Below are 25,586 nucleotides of genomic sequence, written 5' to 3'. Positions count from 1 at the left end.
TCGTCAGCTGTTTATTATGTTCAGAATATCAAAGTTAGGTTTCTACACCATTTTAAAATAAAAGCATTTTACTCTAGGTGCTTTGTAAACTTGAGCTCAACTCTGCCAGACATGTTAATTTCTATCTATTGTGGTGAATATATCTGTTTAGTGATTTAGCTTCGGCCTAGACACCAGGCCAGAATTCTATGCGCCGATGACGCAATGAGAAAGATGTCACGAATTCCAGAAGTACAATGTCTACTTATTTGAGTATTCGCTTTTGTTGTGCCCCTTACCGTTAATATATTTTCCATATAACCGGCAGCCTGTTCCTAGTCCACATCAACGAGGAAGATAAAAAAAGGCCAAGGGTTGAACGCTGCTAACCAAATGTGGAGCGAAAACATTAGCTGCGGGTGACCGGGCGTTCTTCTACTTCCTTGTGTTCTTCTTCTACTTCTACTTCTTTTCCTTTCTATTTTCTTTTTCTTTGCCTTTCTCTTTTTCTTTTCCATTTTCTTTATCTTTTACTTTCTCTTTTTTTTCTTTCTCTTTTCCTTCCTATTTTTCCTTCTCTTTTACTTTTTCTTCCCCTTCTTGTTCTTCCACGGTGCAACAGTGCTACGGTCATACGCCGACGGCTTGAAAACCTGCCGCAGTGTAGCTCTCGCTACAAAATAGCTGCCGGAAATCTCTGCACGTACGAAAAAACTTAGGAGTGCCCACAACTATCGTTGCACTGCTGCCCATGTTCCTCGCAAGTAAGCAAGGAAACCACCCAGGTCATCACTGTTTGCTCGAAACACGCATACCCAAAGCGAATGCGTCCCTTTTCATCGTAGGTGGCATGGCCTACCTGGGACTGCAGGATGAATTTGGCAGAGGAGTCCTCAGATCGCCGAAAATCTCAGGACGACCGGAAGTCCAGTGCCTCCACTTTCATTACTTCATTCCATGGACTCAGCAGGCGCCAATCCAGGCCTACTTCATTACCGCCTCTCTAAAGGGTATGTCAAGTCATCTAATTACAAAATCAGCTCTAAAATTCAATATATAGTGTCCTACATTGGACGTGTCTTCATTTTTAACCTCTCTGAGCGACCATAAGTAGAATGAGCCCCGCTGCCGGGATGGTACAGTGGTTACGGTGACCGAAAGCTGTGCTCAAGAATGCAGAATCGAATCCCGGCCTCGATGGCCGCTTTTCGAAGGGGTGGCAAGCAAGTCACACATGTGCTGTGCGATGTCAGTGTACGTTAAATAACCCCAGGTGGTCGAAATGTCAGAAGTCTTCCACTATGGCGTCTCTCATTTCCCGAGTCGCTTTGGGACGATAAACCCCACACAACCAAAATCAAACCATAAGTAGAATAACCTTCTACTCAGTTACAAGGATGTGTTCATGGTGTGTTCTTCAACTGTTTATATGCCGTTTTTCTAGGCCCTTGTAAGATACGTCAATGCAGTCTGTGCAAGCGGACATATGTACGTCGCGGACAGAATAAAATGGACCACGCTTCACTTCTGTCCCGTCTTCTAAATAAAATAAATATGTTTGCTACCCTCACGTCCAAAGACAAAAGTAAATATTACAACCGTCTGCAACAAGCATGCCTTATGTTTTGCGTCACAAGACTTCGACGACCAAATCGTGGTTCATAATCTTCTGTCCGCTACGGTATGTGATAGAACTCAAGAATTAAGCAACTACCTTAAATTCAGTAATGAAAGTTCTTAAGTTTGATTTTCGGTGGCGTCACCTCGATGACGTTGCCATGACCATTGGCGGCACCATGGCATCCTAGCAACCGCGAGACGCCATGGACTGCCCCTATCAACGGTGGCGTCATGGAGAGCCGGTGGCACGGCATGTCTGGGCGCGATGGGAGAGCACGCGCGTTGGTTCAAAAACCTGGTTGTTGGTCTAATGGAGGTATGCCACATGGAGATTACTGTGAAGCACTGCTTACGCATTTCTCTGATGCATGTGGTCACAGTGATCTCAAACGTTTTAATTTTCATTTTTAGCAATGCTGTCCGAATTATTGCCATCAAAAGTATTCATGTTGTAGCTCGTTAAGCTGCTTATCATGATGTACACATGTTTAAATGACGTCACTTTCCATTTTTTAATGCCTTAGATGCATTGAGCTTTACTTCCGCGACAGTCTCATGTCCAGCGATGCAGTTATAGAAAGCTTTAAAACGAGCTTAAGATACGTATTTTTGACATTAGATATTTCCAACTGTATCGCCGATAAAGGAAGTTTAAAAACTAGGCTCTGCTTTTATTTCATCGGTTTTCATTTCCGGATATAATCTTGTCGCATAAAATAAGGAAGAAAGAGGTTCTTTCGATACTTTTGTAAATAATTGCGTAGTTATTGAGCTCTAGCCCGCAGATAATGTCCGCCTTGCTATAAAATCCACCTAAACAGATCGCACTGACGTATCTCTCGCAGGGTTTAAAACAACGATATGTAAATAGTAAAAAAAAAACTCCCGGTAACTGTCTGAATTTTTCATAAAAGAAACAGGTGGAAATATTGTTACGGTGATGTACTTAATGTAACTGGCACTGTGCTGGGCTGAACTCGACGGAAAGACTTGAGTAGTGCAGCGTCGTCTTTCTGAACGCTTCGTCGTCGAGTTTGTCTGTGAGCACATCGCTTTTGTCGCGCGTTTCCCCATAACACTATCCCCCTCGGAAAAAGGCAACGTCCCGGTGCGTATTAGGCGTGCGGTGTGGAGGGGGAGCAATATGGCATCAGGCGGGCGACCTGTTAGATTTCGAAAGTGAGTGTACAGCCGGTAACTTTGGGCGGAGCGGTGCAATCTCATAGGTCACGTCGGTCACAGGGCGTAGTACACGGATAGGACCTGTGTAGTGGGGCAAAAGTTTTTCACACAACCCCACACGACGGCACGCAAGCCAGAACAACAGCAGAGATCCGGGAGGACAGTGAACATCGCGATGGTGAGCGTCGCGTAGCGGCGTTTTTGAACTTCTTGAGAGATCAGGAGATTGCGACGCGCAATCTCGCGAGCAGCGTCGGCTCGGGCGATAATATCGCGGGCATGGGTTGTGACGGGGCCAGCGGTTGGAAGCAAAGTGTCGAAGGGCAGTAAGGAGTTTCTTCCAAAGAGAATACAGAATGGAGAGTACCCAGCAGTGTCATGACGCGAAGAGTTATATGCAAAGGTGGCAAATGGCAGCCTAATGTACCAGTCGCGATGACTGTCGGATACATACATGGCGAGCATGTTGGTGAGTGTGCAGTTAAGACGTCCCGTAAGGCAGTTCGTCAGAGGATGATACGCAGAGGTGAACTTGTGCCGAACGGAGCAAGAACAAAGTATTTCCTAACAACTCCGAAAGAAAACAGCGGTCACGGTCGGTAAGTAGTTTACGGGGAGGACCATGGTGAAGTATGACGTCGTACAATAGGTAGTCAGCAACGTCTGTGGCGCAGCTAGTTAGAATGGCGCGAGTGATCACGCACCGCGTGGCATAATCGGTGGCCACAGCGATCCATTTGTTTCCTGACAAGGACTCGGGGAAGGCCCCTAGGAGGTCAAGGCCAACACGAGAAAGCAGGTCAGTCGGTATAGCATTCGGCTGCAGGTGGCCAGGTGGTAGCACAGGGGGTTTCTTTCTGCGTTGACAGAGGTCGCAAGCGGCTACATAACGTTGGACGGAGTGGTAGAGTCCAGGCCAGAAGAAACGCCGGCGCACGTGGTCGTACGTGCGTGAAAGGTCAAGATGACCAGCTGTAGGGGCGTCATGAATTTGTTCGAGAACGGCAGAGCGTAGTTGTTATGGAACGACCAGCAAATGCTTAGCGCCTTCAGGTCTTATGTTGGCGCGGTAGAGCGTGTTCCCATGAAGGAAGAACAGGGCGAGGGAAGAGTCACGGCTGTTTGTGCGCATGCGGTCGATAAGAGAACTGGAGGTAGGGTCCAAGCGCTGTTCGTCGGCTATGTGAGAAAAGTCGGATATAGAGAAGGCACAAGGGTCCGACGCATGGTCAGTAGGGAAGGGGGATCGACCGGATAACGGGACAGGCAGTCTGAATCATAGGGGAGCCGACTGGATTTGTATACAACGGAAAAGTTATACTCATGCAGGCTCAGTGCCAAGCCGCCGAAGCGGCCAGCAGGATCCTTGAAGGAAAATAGCCAACAGAAGACGTGATGATCGGTTATAACAGCGATGGGTCGGCCAACAAGTAGGGTCGGAATTTCCCAATGGCCAAAACGAGAGCCAGGCACACCCGTTCCGTAATAGAATAGTTTTGTTCCGCTGATGACAGGAGACGACTGGCGTAGGCAATCACGCAGTGTGGCCGCATTGTCACTGTGCAAAAATGACACCAATCCTGTGGCCACTGGCGTCTGTACGAAATTCCGTCGCGGCAGGCGGGTTGAAATGGACCAACACAGGAGGATTGGTGAGAACAGCGATGGGGGTGGAGAATGCGTTAGGCTGCTCTGGTCCCCAAGAGAAAGGAACGCCTTTCTTCAGCAGATTGGTGAGAGGACGGGCAACGGCGGCGAAGTTTGGGACGAACCAGCGAAAATAAGATCACAGTCCTATAAAGCTGCGGACAACACGAGGTGAACGGGGAGATGGAAAAGCACTGACAGCGCGAACGTTTTCGGGATCGGGTTGCACGCCGGTGGCATTCACTAAATGGCCAAGCACAATAAGTTCGCGGTGGCCAAAACTCCACTTCTTTGAGTTCAGTTGAAGTCCGGCACGGCGGAAAACTGGCAAGATAGAAGAAAGGCGACGAAAGTGGCTTTGGAACAAGGGCGACAAGACAATCTCGTCATCCAAGTAACATAGACAAGCCGTCCATTTCAAGCCGCGGAGTAAGGAGTCCATCATCGTTCAAACGTGTCAGGGGCGTTGCAAAGTCCAAAGGGCAGAACCTTAATTGGTAAAGTGCTTTGAGTGTGACAAAAGCTGTCTTCTCGCGGTCTTGTTCGTCAACAAAGATTTGCAAGTAGCCGCTACGAATGTTGATGGAGAAAACGTAGCGGGCTCCATGTAAACAATCCAAGGATCGTCTATTCGCGGAAGCCGGTTAACGCTTGAAGGTGGCCAGGAGTGAGTGCACAAATGGTGGTCTGTGAGAGGGGACAAGGTAAAAAGAGAAATTCCTCCGGGGAGACCTTGGGGCTACAGACTGAAGTTCACGATAGGAAGGTAGGTGCTGTTCTAGGTACCGCGTACGATGAGATGAGGAAGAACGACGTCATGGTCAAGAAAGACTTCGGTGATAGGAAAAGATAGGCACCATCAGGCATACGTGGGAAAGGTGACAGAGGTAGGTAAACAGTGGCGTCAGGGGGCAGGCGAGCCAACTGGGTGGAGCGAAGGCGGGGTTTAGATTGAGGATGTTCTGAGCAGACAGGTAGGTCCAAACGAAGAAGGCCGCTGGAGCAGTCGATAAGGGCAGAGTGGGCCGTTAAAATTCAAGGCCGAGGATCGCATTGTGAGGGCACTGGTTGAGGACGGTGAACAAAACAGGGATGTGATGGTCGGCAAGTGTGATTCGGGCTGTGCATAGGCCAGTGACCGCAACACTACCGCCATCGGCAACACGAACGGTGGGCAAAGCGGCGAGGGTCTGTACTTTCTTGAGGTGGCGGCAAAACGATGAGCTTATGATGGAGACTTGGGCACCAGTGTCAATGAGGGCAGAGATGGGAACACCACTCACGAACAGGGAGATGAGGTTGCAGGGCAACGAAATGGGCAGTAGAGGATTTCCAGGTCGGGGTACCAATGCAGCGTCACCTCCGGGAGCTGCACTGTCTAGTTTCCCATGAAGCGGCCGGCAGAGGACGGTGAGGAACTGCGGCTAGGAGGAGGTGAACGGGAACGGCGGGCTGGCGGGGGAGAAGAGCGACTGGACAGTCGAAAGCCAGTCCTCGAGATCGACCTCATCTGTAACGCAGAATGGGCCAGGGCCACGGGGTGGACTACGACGACAGTTGAAGTTTCGGAGGTAGATGGAGCCGCGTCGGTTGTCATCGTGATGGTTCCTAGGTGATGGTCATTGCGGAGATCCAGCGTCAGATTGTGTCGAACCCGCGACCTCCACCAAGTTGTTACGGGGATGTACTTAATATAACTGGCGGTTCGATGGGCTGAACTCAACGCAAAGACTTCAGTAGCCGTGCAGCATCCATTCTGTCAGCGTCGTCGTCTTTCTGAACGCTTCATCGTGCTCGCGTTCCTCGGTCGACGTCTTTGTCTGTGAGCACATCACGTACTTTGGTCATGCGGTTCCTGGTAACAATATTTCTTATTGCTTATTTATTAATTTCTAAGTACTGCCAATCTCATCCGTATTTATGGAAGGAAGGGACATATAGGAATATCAAGTAATATTGTTGCGATACGGCAAGCTGATGAAAACAGGAGAACGCAGGACAGAGAGATGGTCGATGACAGTGAGATGACGTTTAATGAAAATGTTGCCGGGCCTAGCGCGAGCGCTCCTGTCCGCGCCACTGCCCGCTTCTTCTTCCTTGATGTCGTCCGTAACATGACCCGGGGCCACCGAGCGATCGTCCCGATCGTGGACGAGAAAATGCACGATGTTGATGATTCCATGGCATGATGATGGGCGTGTCTAGATGCTTGAAAAAGAAGAGGAAGAAGGACGAATAGAATGGCTTGCCGGCACGATGATTCTCGATGAACCTTGGCAGGACACTCTCGGGCCACAAGTTGCCACGACTCGATGGCGGAGGTCAAGGCACGCACCGCATAGCATAGGCAGGGGAGAATGTCTTGAAGTGTAGCGGTGTCTTGGGTCGTAGGGTCCTTGGTCAGCACATCAGGTCATTGGGGTCACATTAGGTCATTCGGGTCTCTCCTTGTGACTTGTGGTCATGTGTGGCGTCTCGGGTCAGTCGCTCCTTCGTCGTGTCTTGTGATCGGGGCGGGGGGGACGGGGCGGAGGAACGGCAAGGTCTTGCTGGGTCCGGCAGGCTGGGGAACAGCCATGCAGTACCTCCTAACCTTTCGCCGATGACGCAAGAAGTCGCAGGGCGCTGATGCTCCGGACCAGGATGGGGGGGGGGGGGGGGTGATGAAGTACCAGCACCTCCAACGTTACGATACGGCAAGCAGATGAAAACAGGAGATCACAGGACAGAGAGATGGTCGATGACAGTGAGATGACGTTTAATGAAAATGTTGCCGGGCCTAGCACGAGCGCTCCTGTCCGCGCCACTGCCTGCTCCTTCTTCCTTGATGTCGTCCGTAACAATATTTACACTCTAATTTTGGAGGTTTGGTAACATGTTAATGCTAACAGCTGCTTATAATTTTTGGGCTAACAGAGTATAAAGTGCGGAAAGGGAGAAAGAGTTAACAATAGACATGTTCATATTATTTATACATTTTGAAGTAAAAAGGGAAGACAAAATTAGCATAGACCAGCTCTGACGAAACAGTAACACGACATTGGTTTTTACAATGAAGTTTTCTATAACTGATACACAAGCAATGAAACAAAGAGAAATATTGATGAACTGTTAAAGATTGATGGATATAATCTAAGCTATTCCGCTTTTTCATGGACAGTAGGCAATATGAAATTTTCAAGCGCTGGGTACGGAATGGTTGTTCGTGAGGTGCTTGTGAATGTTGGGTCATATTATGTCCCTTGAAGGATCATTGATTATCTGTTTGTCGATTATCTGGCACATGAACTTCGAATGCGCTAATTTGGCTCTGCTTTCGAGAGTTAGGATGTGTGCTTTCCTAAGCAGCTCAATAGACGAATCTTGTTTTCCCTATTCCAGTATTATTTTCCATATACACTTTAATTCAGTTGGGTGACACAAACGCTGACGTCAAAAACGACAAATTGGTGCGCGAGCATCCGCTCCATAATGGCGCATTAAATTAATGATGTCTTCGGATGACGGCCTTCGGGAAGTTTTATGCGCACTTGTTTATGCCGTAATTTCTACTGGGAACAAACACGGCACGAGTGTGGGGCTTACAGACCGATTGTGGATCGTGGCGCAATCCCATCATGCAGCGCACGCTGGCAGACACTGCAGACAGACGATGTTGTCGAAGAAGCTGTATTTTGACTCCAGAATGGCCGTCAGCAACGTCTGACGAAGAGGAAAAAAAAGAGGCGAAGCATCTCAAAAAGGCGCAATTTCCAAGAATATTGAATATCTTAGCAAATATAATGCGCGCTGGACTCGTGCAGCCGCCAGTCGGCGACCACCTAGCTAAAGGTTTAAAATGCGTACATCGTGCAATTTGTGCGCAAAAACCCAAGGCATAAAAGTGTGGGGTGGTGCCTGAGAAACCTACACCACCTTAGCCACAACGTTAACGAGCATACGCCGGCGTTCCTCGTTGCCACTCGTCAGACACCACTTGTATGAACGCAGGACGGCGTTTGAGACTTTCAATTGCCAAGAATCGAGTCCCTGTAGAACAAGAGGCGGAATCAGCGACGGAGCTCTGCGAGTGTTTCGCAAATTCGGCTCAGGCGCATAGGAACTGTCCTACTTGCGTAGTGTTCGGCAGCAAATCGTGCTCACCGGGGCAGGGTGCAGAGCGCTACAGCCAAGGAGACTATAAGCCTGAGATCTTACTTTCTTACTTGGACCTAGATTCTGCAGGTAACCTACTTTTAGCAAGCAGCAGCTTTAGCGCCTAGGAGGTTGTAGACACCAAGGCCGGCGAGACGCGGCTGTTATGTACGTTCCGAAAATGTGAAATGCCGGGTGCTCCATCACACGCGGCATTTTTGATTGCAGTTTATATAAAGGTACTGTTCGTAAAGGGCATATTCGGACCAAACTAGGCTTAAGTTTTCGAGTAAAATTAATTTCAGTCATCATCCGCTAAATATGCACTCGTCTTGGGATACCTTTCAGGAGGCTCACAATTGTTTGAAACGCTCTGGGATGGCCCGTCCAGGCAGTTGGTCAGAGGCGCTTGGACACCTGTGGACGTGGCGTTCAAAGCGGAGGAGGACTTCCAGGTAAAATCTTGTGTAGAGTACATCGATGGTTTTCTCCCGGTTTATTGATGCGAATACATTAGCAGCCGAAGTTGTCGCCGGAAGTATACCCGCAAAATGTGCCACCGGAAGTTGGTGCAAGTCACCAGTTACTGACCGGCTGAGTTAGAATTCATGGTATAAATAAGGACTGCATCATCAACGAGTCATGGCGCATGTGAGTTATCGGTCATAAGGCAAAAATGGCTGAATCCCATCCTTGAGTGGTATCATGTGGAAGCACGTTGATGTAGAAAGGCGTCTACTATAGAGTCACCAACTTCGCGACGACGCTAATTCGTTCGCATTCTCCCAATGCCGTTTCTGCGGTGATCTCTTAGTTTGTGATGTCGTTGACGCCTTGTTTGAATTACCTGACAATGTCATCATTCATGTTGTTTCCATTTTCAAATTGGTTCAATATAACAGTTTTCACTACTCTTGTTAGAACATATACTTAGCCAACAATGCATTCTTTTGCAAGTAAGAATTCAAAACTCGCCGGATAGCTCCTCCTCGATGGTAGTGCGTAGAGTGATTTGAATGTAAATGTTTTTTTTGAAGGGTGGCAGTTATTTCGCGCTTAAATTTTTACTGATGGCCGTTGCCGACAGTTAGCTTAAGCACAAACGTTGAATCGTTAGATTATAGCTCTGCAATATAAAAAGTGACTACCATGCTCTCTAAAAACATGTATACTGTTCCTGTTATACTAAACCTTGAAGGGTAAAATCATAAATCCCGAAGACTTGCGTTTATTATTTTGCATAAAAATTATAAACTAAAGTGTGTCAATAAGTAGAGAATCGTTTTTATAGTTGAAAATAAAAATCCACTTTCAATACTGGTTGCCATTAGAATCCGCTTGCCTTATTGTCGGTCCCGTTAACCACTTGAAATTATTAGGAGGAGTATTGGATGCGGTGTTGTGTTGACTCTATAGTTGGTGGCACGAAACACAGCTTATTAAGTTGGACTGAGCCTTGGCGTAATGGACTCCGAAAGTTTTATGATTTTCGTCGACAATTTCATGAACTATATTATGCGAATGGTCAATCAATAAGCACCCCATTCATCTGATATCTGAGAAGCAGCTGGAATTCATGGATGCCAATTACTCTGAACATGCAGTGTCTACAATGTGTCTATTTATTGTTTATTGCACCATTATTATTTCACTATTTCATACCTTCCAACTGCCCTCTTTATGATTTTTAATTCCCCTTGTCCCGAATGCTTTTATCGCTTTCGTGCTCTCCTTGTGACCACGTCAATAATGGTCTACTTGTTATTTTGCTTACCCTAGTTTACCACTTTTAGCATTTATTTTCCTTAATCTCGTTTTTGCCTCATTTATCGTATACCAAGATACTTTGTTGGGCGAGTTGGTACTTATTCATTATTGATATAAACAGCGCGAACACGAAGACAAGGGACAAGAAACACGAAAGCCACAGTACATTCGCTGACTCACAACTAAGCCTAAGCCGTTTACTGCAAGGCCCAGAAAAACAAACATGAAGAAAACGAAACAGTCTCGTGAAAAACCCCTGGGTTCACCTGCTGCATAAAAATTACTTTAAAAAATCACTTAAAAAAGACACTTCTTTCCTTGAAAGAGCAAGAGACGTCTTGCTGATACACTTATTGTCCGTTGAAATAAAATACGCTTCCACTATCTCTCTCGTTATCTTCTCTTTGTGGCGATATAAAATCTTAACACTGTCAAACTTAGGAGTGCATTTCTTCCTCTCCTTCTTCATTATTTCACATGACTGGCAATGGGATACTAGAAACGTTTTGTCCTTTCCAATTTCCAAGTTGTTACAGTGTTCCTGTAGTCTCTTATTTATACACATGTACAGCGCATGTACTGTGGCTTTCGTGTTTCTTGTCCCTTGTTTTCGTGTTCGCGCTGTTTATATCATTTATCGTAGTCGCTTTTGGGTTGGACGTATCTGCACTGATTTCCATTAATCGAACAGGTATACCTCATTTCCCACACGTCTCTACTGGCTATTAAAACGTATCATAAATATCTTTGAACAAACTTTCGCTTGTGTGACGTGTCGGCGGCGTGGGTTTCCTGCTAAATCTATAGTATGCCTTATATTCGCACTGTACTAACACGGATAGAAATTCTGAATTAATGGGCTTTAAAAATGAACGGAGCGCTTCCGATTACTATTTGCCAAGAAAAATTGAAGAAGAAGGTTGGGGTAAAAGACGTTGCTTCAGTCCACCACAACACCAACGAAACATGTGGAAACAAAGTTTCTGTCGCCTCTTTCATTACGTTGGTGGTAAATGTGCTTGGACAGCATGGTTCTGCTATTGAATTATAATCCGCATTCCTTTCACAGACACTAGTATAAGGTGTGACAAACTTCAGTGCAAAACAAAGTACTTCCGAGTCGGCATTGTTAAATAGCGATACCTAGAACAACAAGTTATCATGTAGTAGGTTTCTTGCACATTGCATTCAGTATTGGAAACAGTGTAGGCGCTGTGGTGGACAATCCGTATCACGTAAAAGTGAAAAGCGCTTCGTTTTCGTAATACACGCAACGTTTACGCGGATAAAAAAAAAAGAAAATTTTTGTATTGATGCTATTGCACTAGCAGTCTTGCCGTGCAGAATGGTTATGTGGACACGACCAAAAGCACATCCCCTCTGATGATTAAACAAACCATACTGGTGCAATATTCCCTCCCTATATGACCTCTTATATAATGTCCCAGTAAACCCGTGGCTCTCAATCTTCGGCGGTTGCGCAGCAACTGAACGAGTCAGCGGTAATATCTGTGGCCCACCACAAGGTGCTAGGGATATCAGACTCCGCGCAGATTTCCATATAGGAAACTGAAGTTGGCTACGCATAATGACAAAAGTTTAACCCGTGTGCTAGCTAAGAAATAATATTTTTTCAACTAGAGGACTGATTATATAGAATAGGGCTTCGTTACATTAGGAGGACTGAGGTAGTTCAAGAATATCTGATAACAAGAAAAACAAAGTAAAGATAGAGAGCGCCTTGCAGTTGTCTTTTTTCAATAGAACGGGGTACGAATTGAAAGTGACTCTAGCTTGCGCGCCTGCATCAAGCCGCATTGCCTAAATAGTCAAGCTTCCTCAAGTAGCTTGTTTTGCATGTGCTAGATCCTACTAGCATGTATATTTTGAACTGAAGTCGACCTTCAAATTTCCAGAATGGCGATATTAAAATGAAATATATTTGATATTGTACGCTGATATTTGCATCGGGCACAACGTGGAGGTGCATGGTTGGCCGGAATGTAGAGATTGAACAATGCCGGCGTCAAGGAGTGCCTTATAATTAATGACGACATGGAAGAAAAAACTAAAAAAAAATCCATCAAAGTCTTAGCGGTAAGAGGGTAAGTGTAGGGTTTCAGGATGTTGGTGCTGAATAAATATTCCAATTTAACCAAGGGAAACAAGCTTTCTGTACAAACATAAGTTGTAAGCTTATCGATGTTAAAGAGTGAGAAAAGTGGGGATTGAGATAACCCATTTGCGGAAATTTTTATAAGAGTTATTGTTTCACATCGTAAGAATTTTCCAAAGCACTGCGTATATCCGCATATTATATTCAGCAGACTTGAAGGTTTCCACTATTGCCAAAGATGCGTCGCAATGGTTTTCTAGTGCAGTTTTTGGTGCTTGGTGCGCGCGCAGGAAGAACTTAAAACACGAGATTCTTCTGCTCAATAAAAGATTAGACCATTCAAGTGAATTTGTTCAGAACATAAATATAATACTAAATAGTTGTCCACTAAATATTTTAAAAACTCATCCTAATGATTTTCGATGGTAGTTCTAACTAATCGATGCGATAAGACAAACGACACATAAAAACGAGGGCAAGAATGATATTGTTACTCATGGGAATGTTAGACAATTCGCATAAACAGTTCATAGAGTATCTTCAGTTTCCACACAAAAAGATGTGCAATTAAAGTTTGAGTTAAATAAGCAGGGAATAATGCCGTGCCTATAGAAGAGTAGTAGCCTAAAAGCATTCGACAGGAAATCAGGCAGAGGGAAAAATAAAAGAATGCCCTTAGATACAATGAGGATAATTTTATTACCATTTCCAATATGGGCAAAGTAGTCAGGTTGCTTAAGAACTCTTTACAAATGTTTGCAGTAATCAAGGTAATCAATATAAAGATGACGGATGTAGGGTGTAGATTGCAGAGGGATTGAAAATCTCGCTGCACCGAAAGAGTAAATAAAGAATGCTTCAAACGCAAATGAATACGTGAATTAGCTACCAGGGTTCTCATAAATGCACGTATCTTGAAGGAGCGTAAGGTGACTGTAGTAGGAACACAGGCCACCCTGAATACAAGCTTCACCGAATCACCGAGGAGCGTAATATTTTCTTAATCTTCAATAATGGGGTCGTCCAAGACCTGACATCTTCCACCCCAGTTAGCTGATTGTCCATTGTCTTCAAGGTGTTTGGCGAAGTAAATGCTATTATAATTAGGACGACCTTTTAATTTATTCAATGAAAGTAATAGCCTGAATTTTGTGAAGCTTACTCTACAGTACACGACAGTGACAGAGGCAATGAGAAGAAATAAAATTGAGGTGAACTTTAAGCAAACCCATAAAAATGTGCTGCTAGTCCAAGAGAATGCATTCCCCTCAGCCAGATATTCCGAAGTTACGAAACAGTTCAGGAAGCGATGGGTAGAAGTGCCAAATGTAAAAGCACCGGAAAGCAACTGTAGCGGTTGAAAGGTCATCCCAACCCTCAACAGACAAGTTCAGAACATCAAACTAAATAAGGGCCTTTTGGCAGTAGAGGGCCCTTGAAGATCTTTAAGCAGATATGCGGATATCTTGACTGGGAGCAAAATTTTGTTGACAGCAAACAAAAAACACCTTACTGAAAGCAGGTTTGTTGATGATGTTCCCTTCCTATAAAACTATGCGAAAAAATGCCAAGCAGGACACAGTCTAAGCAGGGAAAACTGAACGTTGTGCTAAAAACAAATATGTTGGAAAGAACATGGACGTTGGGCAGTTGCGGAAGGCAACCCAAATCTGCGGTAGGCAGCGATGAGATGACAAAAAAAGGAATACTAATACTACTATTGTAATAATACTAGTGCACATAAGGTCGGTTTTCAACGAGGCGCAGACCGCAGAAGAAAAATTACTCAGGTGCAATTAAGTATCCTTAAGTGCAAAAATGTAAAGCATTGCGACTTCAGCCCTTAGTTTGGTAATGAGCTCGTTCTGCGTTTCATTTCTTAAATTTACTTTGCTTTACTTTTCTTCTTATCACTGTTATGAATTTGTTTTTGTTTGTTTAGCTTTGGGAGGCAAGAAATCGTTTCGCATTATTATACAGGAAAATAAGGACCGGAAAGAGGGGAGATTTTGCATACATACTCAGATAACAAATAGCAGCTTACCACTATTCCTCAGTAGAACAATACATAACAGACCTGCGCTGGCAGCACTCGCTTTTGAGGCAGAAAGGGGATCGAGAAAATATGGGGTTGATATTGTATTCATAATGATACAGCGGTATATGCAATGAAAAATTACAGATGTGACGTCAAGAGGCAGCATGCATGCAGTGTTGGTCAGGTAAAACGCACATGTTACATTCTGGTCGAAATCAAAAAGAGATTGGTACGGAATGAACATGTAATGTGCATGGAAGGTTGCGCTTCTATCTTATGCTATATCTTTTCAGTATTTTGTTACCGCACCCCCAGTCAAGATGAATTACTACCAATAAATTAGGTGTAAACGTTTGGTAGTGAAGGCAAGAAACCGGTTGTCCCTAAAAGCAATAGACAGGAGTTATTAGGAAAGAAACATAGATGGCCGAATGGTGTAAAACATCTTTGCGACGATAGGGTGGCACCTCTGGCGAGGTACACGTTCACACGTGACGTATTGAAAATATCTTTCTCCAGACTTTGCCATACTTCAATTCTTGAAGGAGATATGATTGTGATACAGTGGACTTTTTGATGTCCTATTCAGAAGCAAAAGAATGCACAAGAAAGCAGACGCGCAAACCTAAATATAGAGTGCTCCACTTCTCTGTTTGCTGGAAGTTAGGAAGACGGCAATGCTATGCGCTCTAAACTTTAATTATAAGCCACAGATTGGAAGCCCTATGTACAAGCATACGGAACAAATCGATGCGTGCTCTTTTGTTTTACCAGCCTGTGCGATGCTTTGTGTTCAACTACCCTTGTGACGTAATACGCCTATTTTTCTTTTTTTTTCATTTCGAAAATGTCTGCATTCCAACGGAGTCGGATCATTTACGCCTCCTTGACTTACATGTCTGTTGGGAAATTTTGGAACATTTTGCAAACTCTGACTTGTACATTCGACTCCTATATATATGCGCAGATTGAGTTCGCCTGCAGCCTAAAACGGGAGAAACATATCGCAAATCCATTCATCGCCATTGATGCCATCCAGCTCCAGGAGTGCACGGGGTATAGAGGTAAGATTTATCACCTCAAACAATAGAATATACAACCACTTGCGTTCGCGCAGTTCTCCATGCTCGTCATGGAACTCGCAGATGAATTCGTTCAGATTGGGCCACCAGGTGGAATACATAACATAACGGTTATGTGCAGCAATATAGTGAGAACATTCTGAAGAGTTTAACAATACACGCTTTGCAGGGGAATACTTGATGTGAATGCTACATCATGTTTAAAAAAACACTTATTCCTTTGCCCGTACAGGCTGTGGGGAGCGATCTCCCACCGTTCCCTTTAAAACTGGCTTTCCCCCGCGGTAGTCACTCTAGCCGCCGCAAGACGGCGCCAGCGTTCAAATTTAGCGTTATAGCCGTTAAATCAGTTATATCCAAGCCATTTAAGAGCGACGATAGGGTAATGTCTGCAAATCCGGAACACAAGATAGAAGAATACAAAGCAGCTTAGAACTGACCAATCTAAACTGGAAAAAGGCAGAAAACAATATTCCTAAAAACCCATCCGCAGGAATAGGTGGAATAGATGGAATTCCGATCAAGCTCATTCATGAACTTGGTCCAAGAAGTAAGGAAATGTTAAAATCTTCGGAAGAAGTCATCCTTATAAAAATTTTATGTGTGTGTCTGATGAGAGTATGTTGCTCTTTCACAATGGAGACACCAAAGTATCTTCTGAGTTTCAAATGAATTTTCTCTTGAGCTCTTACTGTTTGTCTAAAACAAATTGGCCACCGTGTTTCTGGTTGGCACTTAATGTGCGCATTTCTTGTGGGTTCTTCATGAGTATTGACCAGTGAGCGTCTGGTGGCTTTCACTTTAGTTTTTGATGTGATCTTGGTTGCCGACACTACGTGCAACTCAGTTAGTGCCGGTATATTTAGTTACAGTTAGTTACATTGCATTTTGTGAAAATGGTCTTTTTTTATTCATAATGTGCACCACAGCTTGGATGCCATTCCCATGCCTGTTTTCTATGCTATGCAAGAAAATAAACTTACTTTATTTCCCTGGACAGCATAGAAGACAGGCCATTTTTGAGGTGAAGCGGCATTGTCATGAAGTAGTCGCACGTGTACCCTAACAAATACAAAATGAAATCGCTTTGTATTACTGTTCACAATACTTAAAATAATTCAAGCTTCATTTCCAACTCATGGATAAGCTTACACATACTTCAGCACATGCCATTGAAGCATTCATATGTGGAACCAAGTTTTGTGGAACAAGACTCATGAGATAATTTCAAACACAAGAGGCATGACCCACTGTGTTTTTCTGGCACCTGTACATTTCAAACCCTCATATTTAGCAGTTGGTGGAAGAAACATGCTGCACCATTCACAGAGAAAACACAAAACCGTAACTTTCAGATACATCATACATGGTACGAGGTTTGGTTTCGCTATTCACAACAATGCAAACAAGTTTTCTTCAGTGAGATTTTTTTCACCGACTACACCATTAGTAAAACAAAGATTTCAAAGAAGAAATAAAGCAACCATACTAAGGCAGCTATTCATTCATACCACCATTTTTAGCTATGCTTAGGATGTGTACTTAATCATGCATCCCTGAACATGTCATAGAATGTGGTGATGGCTTGCAGAAGGGCACTGCAGTGGGCTTGCTGGTAGATGATTTAGTGTGTTCCTCGTTTGTGCTGTGGGAAGTAGGTGAGCAGCAGGTAGGCTCCAGGCATCGGCCAGTCTGAAGTGCTCAGGTTACTGGGTACATAAAGAGAGAAAAACCGACAAGTGAGACCGAGCACACAACTCCTTTCCTGGTAATGAAAAGAGACACAGCTATATATTCAGTAGCTACAATCATAAGGATTCTGGGCAAACAGCTTTAAGACGAGTGCTCAAAGCATAATTAAGAAAGTACTGGACCTCAGCCTCAATGCAATGTACTGTTTGCCAAAAGTAACCAGCCTGCATGGCGTGCTTCTCGTTTGTATAGGAGAGCCTTTCCAGTTTCCCTAAAGATAAAAGTCATGATTCAAAAGAGCCTATTTTTTCTCCACGAGTGTGAGGTGCACCTACTTTAAAGGTACAGAATATATAAGAAAATTGGCGCTTAAAAGGAGTAGGAATGTTTCTCTTATGAATAAAATGAAAACACGTTTTCCCAATTATGGCATGTTTGAACAAAGTATATTCCTTCAAAACTCAAAGAAAAACCACCTCATCAGCCCATAAATTACTCTTGGAGGTGATGAAAAAAAAAGAGTTTAAGAGAACACATTGCATTATTCTATTTCCAACAATGTTATCAAAGGTGAAACATGCAGCTTCTCAAGCATCATTGCAAGTGTTTGAATGGAGGTGCATAAGTAGCGAACACAATGCCCTTTGATAAAATTTTACCCTTATGTTAAGACTGAGACCTGTACTGTGAGGAGATTGCATATATAATTACATCATTATGAGCAATTGTCGGATTGTTACATAAGCAGTATGCAGCGGTACAAGCCATTTGTGGGAGCAAGCAGCAGCTTAAAGTGACACCCATATGAATGCATAAACAGAACTGTTTTGAAATTTCCAACCTTCAGACTGCAACTATGGCAAGTTTTATCATTTAGCATAGCTAAGTGCATTCTTGAGCAAAAAAAAAGGTGTGTATGATGTGATTTCAAAGCGAATATTTTTAAATCACTCCAACATAACCTTGTCGGATGTCTCACACGTTCCCATTCTGTTTAAGCTCTGTTCAAATTTCTCAAGCAACAGCACCTGATTTCCTTATCTAGTATGACTTCTGACTTGCAAAACTGAACAGTAAACTAATAAATAATGTGGAAATGACTGCTCTAGCAAAGCTACGAAGAAACAAATAAATTTACCTAATAGGGGCAAAAAGATCCCAACATGTATTTTATGAATAAACGCCTATTACAAAAGAAAAATAAAGCAAGTATGTCAACAGCAAAAAGACAAAGCAAGGAGCTGGGGATGCGAAGGCCATCGTTGATGCACTGCAAAAAAAAAAAAATACTGGAAACTGTCATTTCCAACTGAATTCCTAAGGCGGTGCTACGAGCGTCTAAGCACACTCACGGATAGTGATGCCGCCACACCCTGCGTACGTCACAGATCAGCATTGGCTCACAATAACGTGATCAGGCATGCTTTTCCTTTATGGCCAAGATCACAGGGTTAGCTTATGGGCAATGTTTTGAGGAGCGGGGAGCCTATTTGCTGCTTTTGTGCCATTAGTTTAGGCCGTTCTCCCAATGAGAAAAAAAAAATAAAAAGTTTCAGCTTTGATAACATGGCTGGAAACAGTACAATGCAACATATTGCCTCATATTCATTTTCATCTCCTCCTAGAAACTTCATTCTTAAATTATATGAAAAATTAGAAACGGTGTTTCTTCCTTTGATTACTGAATAAGACTACTATGCTTGAATGCGCCAAATTTGGGACCGTGTTTAATGTGTCGCATTCCATATATGAAAAAAAAAAATTGTAAGCATTTTACCATCTAAGTGGTTGTATATTCTGCAATTCTTATGTAGGTTTGCCTTACAGCCGCAGTGAAAAAATAATTAAAACAGCCTCCTTTCAGATTTGTGGCACCTCTTAATTTTTTTTCTAAGTCGTGACTTTCGCACGCAATCAGAAATATGATTAACATTCTGCACTTTTTCTTCTTTTTACTCTGAGCACATAAAATATGTTTATCAGGGCCTGCATATCTCAATCCTAGGTGATATAAGAGTTGCAAAAAATGTGCATGCAGAGAAGAGCTGCTTATGCCGTGATGTCGGTCAAACTTTTTTCTTCCGAAATACTAGCAATAGCACAAAACTAATTTCACTGCTGGTGTATTGAGAAATGTGTGTACAATGTGTAAGGCAACCAACTAACTCTACCCAAATAAAGGCCTTTAAAGTCAAATTTCCTCGAACCATAGCGGACATAAAATTAAGGAAGGTAAAATGACTTTTTCATTTCTCGTTTGAAACTGTTTACTACTACATCATTTGAACGCTTCCATGAAAAGCCACGACACAAAGTACCAAAGAATGCAACAGCCCACTGAAAGCTCATTTCTGCCTCTGTTGTGAACACTAAGATTCATATAATTCGTCAAAAATACAAGACATGTAGTATTGAAAGCAATTAATCTTGACATGCACATTTTACTACATGTGGTCACTAAAATAATTCTTTCTAATCGTCATTCTACTACAGTAGTACCACATGAGTTTGTACCTTGGCGTCAGCCATGATTTAGATTATTTTTGTTCAAGCATACAAGCACCAAAACTAAATGCAGCGACCACTGTGAGATATGCGCCACAGCAACAACCTGTTTCTTGCGCGCTGGTTGTACTCATCGTATTAATGCACTCACAGTTAGAAAAAATAGGCGCTTTTAAAAAGATTGAAAACTCGTTAGGGGTGCTGATCACAATCGCGAAGCCGGTCGGGCATCTAATACACTGCAGCTACAACTATATCTAGAAATATACGCCATAACATTATACAGTATTCTGCAACTCTATCGGAACCGGTAGAGGCGGCTAAATTTTCCATGACGGTTCCGATTAAGTTTCAGAACACTACTTATATCGTACAACGGCTTCGCGTTAGGAACGAGCATACATATAAAAGCGACGGCTTTTGAAGAGTTGACTTGAACGGCGCGGCAGGAAGAGACGAAGACAGAGAACACACACGGACAAGCGCCAAATCTTTCTGCCGCGCCGTTCATGTCAAGTATGTCTGACCAACTCGCCCAAACGTTCACGCTTCTTGTTCCGAAGAGTGACTGGCTCGCCCTCACAATAAAGCAGGCTAGGTCGAGTTCGTAGCTTGTATTACGAAGGAATTTTGAGACCACACGCAACAGCATTAACAAGCATATATTCATTCAATAGCAATATTAAATAAAAATAATTTCAAGCAGTGTACTCACATTTGCAAACAATCACGCCAGTCCATTTCCTTCTTCCGTGTTGATGCCGGCGTTGCCACGGCGCGGTGCAAGCGGTGTGCGGCACAGAACCTATTTATCACTACATCACGTACTTCAGAACGTCTATCAAAGTGCACATGTCAAATATCAATTCTGCGGCCCATTCCAAGAACCACAGAACAAAAAAGCAGCGCAGCGTGAGGAAATAGCGTTCACAATCACACCGCATGACAACAAAGGCAGCATGGCGCCGTCGCAATTTTTTGCCGCTGGCGCCTTCGGATCGGATCGGATTGACTTATCGGTGGCTTTTCTGGCTTCTTTTTACGAGAGGAACTTTCGGTTTCGAAAGGCAGTTTGGCTGGTTTGGCGATAAATGTTTTTTTTTTTTTTTGAAAGGCAGCGTACAGTCTCGCCTAGGGCCATAATTAAGCACAAAGCTGGCGGGCTGAGGTAATAAAAACCAGTGCCGCTGGGTCCCAGCACACGTGGCATACCTGATTATGGGCCGAGTATGACGCTGGAGACAGTTCGTACTGGGACGCGGCATACTCTCACGCGCCGCACTGGTCGCTCAAAGAGAAAAAAAATAGCGCCTCAGATAAAAAGTACAAGCTAAAAAGTAACGAAGCACCTCAACTACATTTAAAAAAAGCTAAAAAAAGGAAATAATAAAAGCTAGGCAAAACAATAACTGCAGCACTAGCGTGCTTCGAACTCGGTACGTCTACCTCCATAGCAATCAACGCTAACCACTCGGCCAGGCCGGAAACTGAGCCTGCACAAACCTTTTTTGCTTATTACGCCATGATCGCAATTATAAGATTTGGACCATGTTTCGAAGCATGTTTTGAAGTGTACAGGCCCCCCATTGCTGCCGCTCTAACAATTACAACTTCTTCGCCATTGAAACTTGCTGCCTGCTCCCACGACTTGCAGAAAATGTTCTGGATACTATGCGCACTATTTAGGGCACTGGAATCATTTTAGCATGTCGAGTTTGGCATGGCAAATTTACCAGCGCCGGATGTTCGGTGGTGTTCTGCTACCGTGGGCGTAATTTTCGCTGAACACGGAGCTGTGGCACAAGCCTTCAAGGAAAAAAGTGCGACCAAGCTTCAATACCGGCAAGCGCAGCAGCGACGACACTATTTTGCTTGTAACTAAATCTTATTCGTATGTAAAAATTTTGCGGAACGATGCGATGACCGAGGGCTCGGCTAATCTATACGCAGAGCAAGAAGGAACTCAAAAGCTTGAGAAACACGCAAAATATCATGCATTACAATCGCTGTAGTGTTCTTTTTTGTTTTTTTTTTTTCACTCATGGGCCCACGCACTTGGTAAACTACTCTCGTTCTTGTCTCCTTCTGAGTGATTACTAACATAGCATGTGTGTAAGTAAATGTAAACGCACATTCCTGTCAAATGATCAATTTAATGCTTAGTTTTGAATTCAATCGTTTCAGGCCACCTTCCTGTCCAGTAGTAATGCAAGGGCATGTAGCATTCATTAAACGATTTTAAAATTATGTTGTTCCTCATTAATTATGTTTACGTCCTCCAAAATCATCAAACAGTAATAGTAATGCACATGTAATGATCGTTGCACTGCGTTTCAATTGCACTGCGTTTCAATTTGCACTGTGTTTCCAGTTGAAACACACCGTGTTCTCTCAAGGGCTGGTCGCAATTACCGAGAAAATACACATCATACTTTCCGTTGACTTTTCACATTCTGTGTTTACACATTAGCAGTTCACAGAAAAGGCCTTTGATTTTTAAAACAAGAAAAAATAATGTGAAATGTCAATTGAAAATCTGGTTTAAAGCTGTTGCTAAAACACAGAAGGTATTGAATGCCTGTTGAGTTCTTTTGCACTCATTAAGAAAACAGTAAGGCCAAACCAGAAACTCAAAACCCATTTTCGTAAGGGCATAACGAATAAACAAATTCCGGACCGTTGGCGGGAGAGTAAAATGAATTTGATTTATAAAAGTAAAGGAGAAAGGATGCACATAAAATCTTATACCGATTACCATAACATGTTATATACAGGTTAGCCATGAATACGGTGAAATTAAAGGTACAAGCATGGGTAGAAAGTAACAAGATACTTGGAGAGCTTCAGAACGGCTTTAGAAATGGTCGGCGCTTAGATGATAGCCTGTTCGTGCTTACCCAATGCATCGAAATATCCAGGGTGGAAAATAGACCTTTGTATTTGGCCTTCCTGGACATAAACGGGGCGTACGACAACGTAAACAGGGAACTCCCGTGGAACATATCAAAACAACAAGGTATGGGTTATGAGATAACAGAGTTACTACAGAAAATATACCGAGACAACATAGCAGAAATTACATGGTAAGGGATAAGAAGTACGGAAGCTGTCAAGGTATGCAAAGGATTGAGACAAGGTTGTCCTCTATCACCGCTGCTGTTCATGCTATATATAATAAAACTGGAACGGAGGATACAAGAAAGTAACCTAGGTTCTAACCTGCCATATAGAGTAGGTAGAAAGGCGGTAGAGCAGCGCCTCCCCGGTTTGTTGTATGCAGACGATATTGTGCTGCTAGCTGAGAGTTAGGAAGAATTGCAAACCCTAATTAAGTATTGCGGAGACGAAGGGGACGCTCTACTCCCGTTTTGGCGCAGTTAAGTCGGGTCTGACAATTTTCAACGGCTCAACTGATCAGCGTCTTAAAATACAAGGCCAGGGAATACCCAGAGCAGCAGAATATAAATATCTCAGAGTATGGTTAAACGAAGGATTGGCATACATTGGGAAGCATGAGCAATCACTTAAGTCCCAAGGGCGAAGATATGCCGTCATAATGAAGCATAGGGCATTGTGGGGATACAACAGGTATGAGGTTTTGAGGAGCATTTGGAAAGGAATTATGGTGCCCTAGCTTACTATCGGAAATGCGGTTTTGTGCCTAAAATCAGAGGTACAGTCGGCATTAGAAATAAATCAGAGAGCCGTAGGACGATTAGCACTAAGTGCCTACGGCAAACCCACACATGAGGCGGTACAGGGAGATATGGGCTGCCCCTATTTCAAAGTACGGGAAGCTCAGTGTACAATATTATATGAGGAACGCCTGAAAAAATTGGACAGTAATTGATGGGCAGCTAAAATATTTGAATACCTATGCCTAAGAAGCGTTGACTCACAATGGAGGAAAAGAACTGGTAAACTAACCAGTAAGTATGCTGCTCACAAGGGCGAAGCAGTTAAGAGCGTTAAGCAACAGGTGAAAAACACAGAAGGTAAAAATTGGATAAATTCGATGGAAAAGAAACAGAAAAGGCAGATCAGGAAGGAAGCTTTCTTTGATAACTCAAGAGGCAGCGCCCTACTTTTTGAAGCTTGATCAGGGTTCCTTAGAACACGCAGCTAGAAAAAGAAATTTAACATTAAAGATGACGCATGTGCTGTATGTGGTAACGCGAGTGAAACAAATGACCATATTATACTCGAATGTTATAGTATCCATCCGGAAGTCGATGCAGGCGCAGTCACTCTTCCTGAAGCTCTAGGGTTTAGGGATACCATTGGCCGGGTAAATAAACTGGCGGTGGTAGCTAGCAAAAAACGACTGGAGGATTGCGGCTTAAAAACAGAAAAGTGGTTTAATGTTAGTAATGTAGAAACAAAAATTCAATAAATTGAATAATGGTATAGTTAACTAAAAGAAAACAATAATTAAGATAGAGGGAGAAAAATGAGCATGATATTTACTGCTACCACCCCGTTTCAAAGGGGACGCTCCAATATTCCATCCATCTATCCATCCAGCGTTAACATTAACTATTGAGAGATCGCGCCAGCAGCGAGGCAGCACGATCGCCACCCATGACTTCGTCACTGCGCACGCTGGTAAGTAAGGGGGTTTCGGCATCGGAAACTGGACGCGAGTTGACACATAATCGCGGAAATACACAGTCACCGGTGAGGCGAATCATTGCGGGACTTCCCGCCAGCTTGCCTATCCGACCTCGGCCCTTGCGTGGGCGAATATTCGCCCGTAACTTTGCTGATGAGTTGGACGACCTAGATTCTTTTGCGCGCTTTATTAATGCGAGAACATTACTTCGCTATGCTCACAGATTTCTGTCCGCAGACAGCGTCGGCAGGCCGCGTCCGCAAACCACGTCTGCAAAATTGTGTCGGCTGCAGTTGTGAGTAACTGAGAAGTGGTAGAGGTTATTGAGTGGCGTCAATCAACAGAAGGTGACGTAGTGTTGTTGCCAACAAAATAATTAGGCCAATAAGTTAGCCAGGTAATTATTTACAGGCAAAACATGTTAAAGTTCTACGCAGCAGTTGTGAGTAATTGAGAAGTGGTAGAGGCTAATGAGTAGTGCCAGTCGATAGAGGATGACGTAATGTAGTGTGCAAAAAATAATTTGGCCAGAGAGGTAATTATATAGGTCCTTAATTAGAAGCAAAAATGTAAAAGTAGAGGCGAAAATGCTCGCATTAACCAATGGCTTGGCGCCACATTTGAATATATGAAATACTAAAGTAATTAAATAAATCATTCAATTAGGATGACGTCAAGGATGTGGCGTCACGCAAGCTGAAGTCGAGCCAAAAAAGGGCATATGAAAGGATTGGCGCGCAATTTGAAAGTACCAAAGACTAAAATAGTGAATTAAGGCAGTCAATTAGGGTGACGTAAAAGATGGGACGTCACGCAACCGGAAGTAGAGGCGAAAAACGGCATAGGAAAGGATTTGCACGCAATTTGAAAGTACCAAAGACTAAAATCGGTAAACAAGAAGTACATTAAGCAACCAGAAGCAACCGGAAGCAACCAGCAGCAGCATCCGTGCTTTCACATTACTCTAATGTAAATTTTGCTGTGTTCTTTAATTTTTGCTAGCTGGCGTGTTATCACTGCAGAATTAAAAGCGTGTTTGGTGTCAGCATGCGCTGTTCCTTTGTGCCTAAGAGCAATGCTCGCCGTTGTAGGCGTGCGCTCGCTAGCGCGCAATCACAGGGTGGGGTCGGCGCATTGAACAGTCAGCCGCAAATGAGCGGGGAAGACACATTCATCCCCCTACAATAGCCCCACAAGGCAGGACCGAGTCAT

At 43.7% G+C, this 25,586-nt stretch overlaps 1 protein-coding gene across 2 annotated transcripts in view; it reads left to right on the top strand.

Annotated features, from left to right (window-relative positions):
* LOC146193373 (MAM and LDL-receptor class A domain-containing protein 1-like) overlaps window positions 1-25,586 on the top strand; it is a 241,331-nt gene that overhangs the window by 31,453 nt on the left and 184,292 nt on the right. For both annotated transcript variants that reach the window (XM_084602734.1, XM_084602733.1), the window contains exons 6-8: window positions 825-989; window positions 8,911-9,017; window positions 15,451-15,547. In XM_084602734.1, coding sequence (XP_084458860.1) covers window positions 825-989; window positions 8,911-9,017; window positions 15,451-15,547 — 369 coding nt within the window. The remainder of the gene's footprint in view (window positions 1-824; window positions 990-8,910; window positions 9,018-15,450; window positions 15,548-25,586) is intronic.

This window comes from Amblyomma maculatum, chromosome 4 (assembly GCF_055883805.1).
Source record: "Amblyomma maculatum isolate TAMU_Amacu chromosome 4, ASM5588380v1, whole genome shotgun sequence".
NCBI classification, from domain to species: Eukaryota; Metazoa; Arthropoda; class Arachnida; order Ixodida; family Ixodidae; genus Amblyomma; species Amblyomma maculatum.
The sequence above is the reverse complement of the archived record's forward strand: the minus strand, read 5'-3'. Positions and strand labels throughout refer to the sequence as shown.